General features: G+C 45.5%; 1 protein-coding gene across 1 annotated transcript in view; it reads right to left on the bottom strand.

The window, feature by feature from the left end:
- Positions 1–4,315, bottom strand: part of nbeal1 (neurobeachin-like 1) — a gene marked incomplete at its 5' end in the record, with an annotated part of 50,713 nt that extends 46,398 nt beyond the window's left edge. The window contains 5 exon segments of the mRNA XM_037973977.1: positions 1,960–2,042; positions 2,870–2,997; positions 3,092–3,173; positions 3,273–3,434; positions 4,224–4,315. Coding sequence (XP_037829905.1) covers positions 1,960–2,042; positions 2,870–2,997; positions 3,092–3,173; positions 3,273–3,434; positions 4,224–4,315 — 547 coding nt within the window.
- Between the last annotated feature and the right edge of the window lie 848 nt (positions 4,316–5,163).

Here is a 5,163-nt window from a genome sequence, read left to right as displayed (position 1 = left end):
GCGCCGATAGGGGAAAAACGCCTCGCCGCGCAAATACACGGGCGTTGACCTTTGGGTCGCGAGTCATCCATTAACTCGTCTGTCAACAGGAAGGAAAAAAAAAAAAAATCTGAAAGCTCTACGTTCTTCGACTTCGACACGAAACGAGTCGCTTCGAGCTGAACTGAAACCAAACCTTAAAAAAATCTTTGTTATTTAGGCAAACATCCAGACGACATTACAGGGACGCGTTTTTCTGACCTCAAACTTAAATAAACTGGTAAATCAATAAAGAGGAAATGGAAGAAGGAGCCGTTTTAGAACGCAAAGAAACGCCGGAAGACTTCGCGGGAGTAATGGATTTACAACCGTACCAGCTTCAGATTTGGATTCTGATGATCACCAGGACCGTCATGGCCGACAAAACGGTGCGCATAACAACCGAGTTGAGAAAGTGGATCGGTGAGATCCGATCACCCCCAGATCGTTGTAATGACATCAGTATAAAAGTAAAAATCAACATAAAGACGGCAGGAGGGAGCTAACGTTGCTAACTCGAAGCTAACCGGATGCTAACTCGTAAACAACATGGCCGCGCTTCAGATTAGCGTTTATGAACTCTCACGCCAGAGTAAACTAATCAGCAGCAGGTTCAGACTATCAGACATGGATTGTTTATATTTTTCTCCTCTGAATCACAAACTGATCTCCGGCTATCGGCGCGCTCACTTCCTGTTTGAAGGAAAACTTCCTGTTTCCCGTCTGCTTCTCTGCGGCGATGTCCTCCTCTTCGTTTGCCTTTCTTTTAAAGTGAAAATGAGTCGGTAAAAAGGTCCCGTTTTTTTTTTGGCGCGAAGCCACAGTGACGAGGGTCGGAGCGGCGCTTCTCTTCGAAGCGGTCCGAATCTGGAGTTCTCACATCGAAGCTGATGGATCCAAATCTTATGAAGGTTTTTTATCTTTCGGGAAGCTAAAAAAATTAAACTCCAGTGGTATTTTCTGTCCGGTTTTATTTTATTTTTTTTAATTTTACAATACAGCAAGAACTGGGCGCCCAAGTTTGAATTTATTGTGGATTTTCTCCTAAAAAACAGACCAGAATTGTAGATACGGACTCAAATATACGCTTGACGTGACGAAGGTAAGGTATATGAGCTTCCTGTTAGTGATCACGATCGACCGCAGATGGTAATTTCGATGTTTGACAGCTCCCAGTCGTGAGAAATGCCTTGGGATGAGTTAAAGTGTGGCGTTCGGGCCTGAGGACGCCGTACCAAAGTGTCGAGCACGGTGGCGGGAGCATCATGCGGTCCGGACAGTTGAAACTTGGACACAGCTGGGTTCCAGCAGGACAGTGGACCATCAAGGCAAAACTGGACATTTTTCCAACTATTTTTTTTTGGATTTTCATCCATATTTCACCCTAAAAATGGTCGAACTTGCCACGTTTGGGGTCCTTTTTTTTCCCAGCACATATCCAAATGTGAATTTCAAATTATTTTTTCTACTTTAGATCGACTGCATTGACACAAAAGACCTAAAATCACCCCAAAAAACGACATAAAATCCAAGTAATTTCTGTTTTTCTAACCATAAACATTCATAACGAAACGTTTTTACGGATTAGAACCTAAACATAAACAGTGATGTTAAGTTATAAACACTATTTTCATTAAAATGCAGACATTTTCATGGTTGTATTTTTGGACAAAATCAGGCGTTAGACCAAAATGTTAGAAATCCTCCGAGCCGCTCATATAAACGGTTTTTGTCCAAAAGAAGGCGGAGCTTCACACTCCTTGTTTTGGTCATTTTCTACGTCCTGCTCAGGTAAATGTTCTAAAGTATGGATCCAAGTGATTCCGGATCCTTGGCACAAATCTTCCACGTCCGTGTAAGTTATTCAAAACTGACTGACAAAGTACAGCGTAAATATTCGAAGTGGAGTAAAAATAAAAAAAAAACAAAAAACAGACTTACGGTAGAAGAAAGGAACAAACTCGACCGTGAGCGGCGCCGCCTTGTACTTCTGCCTGCTCCTCTCTACTGTACCCAGCTGCTCCCTGAAGGAACAAAACAAACAAACAAACAAAAAAAAACAAGTTAAAATAAATAAAAAGCACAGAACGAGAAATGCTTGGCTTCACGTTACGCCGATGACACGCTGCTCTATTTATCTGAAATGCAAAAACAACAAAGAAGCTAAATTGTTCAAAAGTCAAATTTAAATCTTACCTTCTGCTATAAATGCGTCAGGCGTAAAAAAGGCCAGGGGGGGAAGAAAAATGTACCATATTCTGAGGAAGAACTGACATTTAGGCGCATTTCTGGATCAATCGGTGATATTTTGCGCTTTCTAGTCCATGATTGGATTCTTAGTTTCACTAAAAGAATGATACCTTTTTTTTTTGTTTAGGCATCAGTGCAGCAAGTTGCTCCTTTTCCTCGGTTCCTTTTCCTGAACCGGTGAATATTTAACACTAAATTGAACATTCTTTACTGAGAAGTGGGTACTTTTAGCCCTGACGGTAACCAAAATTAATATGGGCGTTTTTTTTTTCTTTTTTTTAAATGTTTTTATAAAGTCTTTTAGATAAAAGACGTAACGTCTTCATCGAAGGAGAACCCGTCCAGAGGACTTGGCTCAGTCTACTTGGATTATTGAGCCACATCGGGTTAGAGAGGCAAAGTTCGTTTGGCGGCGCAGTTTGGCGGCGCAGTTTGAGGCGCGCATCTCCCTTTGGGAATTAGGTGGACCCGCCAAACTTTTACTCGGGGGTCTGAGTTTAAAACAAAGACTTTTTTTTCTCGTTATTTTTTGGCCTTAAAAGACCAAACCGGGGTGCTTTCTAGTCGTTTTGCACGTGAACCCAATCCGGCGGGTCGTTACCCGCTGGTTCGATGCCTCCAGTTGCGGTACGGGTCGTAGAGGCTCTCGCAGAACGCCAGCGCATGACGGACGAAGTCTTCCGCCTGACTCTGGTCCATCAGCTCCTTCTCTTTGGTCCTGCTCTTCAGCTAAAAGACAAAAACAAAACGAAACGCCCGTAAGAGGTACGTGGCGACGGCGGCGGCGAAAATGACGTGGGACGGACAAGCGGGCGGAGCCTACCTGTTGGATGTAGAGCGTCGTCATGGTGATGATGTGATTGATGTAGGAGCAAGTGCCGATCTCCTCGACGTTGGACAGGTTCCTTTAAAAAACGGCAGGTTAAAGGCGTCAATTAAAGGCTGATCACGTTTGAAAGGGCGCGGCGTGGCGGGGGAACGCGCGCGGCGTCTCCGGTCCCGACCTGCACACGACGATGAGGAACTTCAGCAGCAGCAGCGCCAGGTGCTGCTGCTCGGGCTCCAGGCCATCCGACGCCTTCTGGACGCACTGCAGCAGCTGGTGGCGCAGAACCTGCAGCAGGTTGTCGGGCAGCAGCGACAACACGGGCGGCACGTCGTCGGGCCTGGAGGCGCAAACGAGACGTTTGACGGTTGGCTAACAGCGACTGATAACTCGCTAACGAATGTCGTTTCCAGATATGTCGAAAATGCAAAAGAACCGTTTCATCTTATCTTACATTTGGTGATTCTCTTCCTGTCTGTGCTTCTCAAAAGCTCCGCTTTATGCTAATCGGATTAGCATAAAACTAAGATTTAATCCAACGATCCCGGCAAAAAAACAGCAAAATATCCTCCTAATCTACCTTTTAAATTGAAGTTTTCCACCAAGTATGTCCTAAAAAACAATACTTTTCCAAATTAAATTTGAATCTTGACCGTTTTTCTCTGCCCGGAAATCCCTTCGTATAATGTCTGGCGTCATTGTGAAGCTCGAGGATTCCCCCTTTTTTTTTTAAATACAGGGCTGGAATTCCCAATGAAGTCCCTTCCAGACTTCCAAAAAGAATCAACTTTTCGAACCAAAGCAGCTCGCTGCCAGGCGATGAAAAATCGCCGAAATACCAGCGAACGACGAATCGTTTCGAAGCTTCTGAGACGAAGGATTTGAAAAACAACAAGTCCTCCGTCAGACTGTGACTCATTTTGTCGGCACGGCTCACGTTCGATCCGTTTTCCTTCATTGCCGGCGCCCTGAATTTGCCGCCGTTTGGACTCGTTTCGAGGTACGCTGCAAGCCGAAAATGCAGGAATTCGGCTGGGAACAACAAAAACGATCAAACCGTTTGTTTCGTAAACGTAAAACTTACCCTTAGTAGCTAGCTTGCTGTAAAAACGATAACTATGTTTCTTACCTTGAAAGGGGCTTTTCAAAATCCACGTCCAGACACTGCTCGTACGAGCCGATGAAGATCTCCAGCCATATCTTGAAGTAGTCGGGATCCCTCTGGGAAACGAAGGGACAGGGAAGACAAAGAAAGACGGAACGAGGGAGGGACGGAGAGGGACGGAGAGGAAGGGGGACACTGTTAACAGAAGCTGTCGAGCTCAAACCGAGCTTGTTCACACTCAGACGTCCGATCTCGATGGATATTTATTGAGAGAGACGTAAATTACCGTATTTTCAGCACTATAAGGCGCATTGTTGTGCACTTTCCGATTTTTGTAACTTCGTGTGGACCGTGCGCCGTGCTCCTTTCCAGATGAACGATTTTGGTGCTCTAGCATTTATACGATCCCTCTATTAGTCAGACCCTCCAGGATTTGGCGATGTTGCGATCGCAACTATTAACGCAAAATCAAGCAAACACCGCCCAAAACACCGCAACTTTAACCCAATATTTATTGTTTCTAAAGTGATTCACCACCGTTTCTGCAGTCTAGTGTCTTCTTTGTGGGTTTGTGTAGCGTGGAATACAAAATANAGCCCAAATAACTCAGGAAGAAGACACGTGACGTCACTTCCTGTTAACATCAGAATGCCGGGAGCGTGCAGGAGCAGCGACCGAAGCCAAAATGTGCGCTAATGCTTCACATTTGCCCACAAAGATTTCAGCAAAACGCTGCAGTGATGTTAGCTTGAAGTTGGATGTTGGATATTCGCGCTCCGTGGAGTTAGCGGCGTCTGGCTCACGGCTGACCCGAAACAGGAACGCTAATGTCGGCCAGCTGTCCCCTAAGTGAACCGCCGCACGTGAGAGAAGGGGCCAGCAGAGAACGGCTGGCCGACATTAGCGTTCCTGTTTCGGGTCAGCCGTGAGCTAGACGCCGCTAACTCCGCGGAGCGCGAATATC

This window comes from Kryptolebias marmoratus, linkage group LG23, assembly GCF_001649575.2.
Source record: "Kryptolebias marmoratus isolate JLee-2015 linkage group LG23, ASM164957v2, whole genome shotgun sequence".
Taxonomy (NCBI): Eukaryota; Metazoa; Chordata; class Actinopteri; order Cyprinodontiformes; family Rivulidae; genus Kryptolebias; species Kryptolebias marmoratus.
Note: the sequence above shows the minus strand (reverse complement) of the source record. Positions and strands in the feature narration are given on the sequence as shown.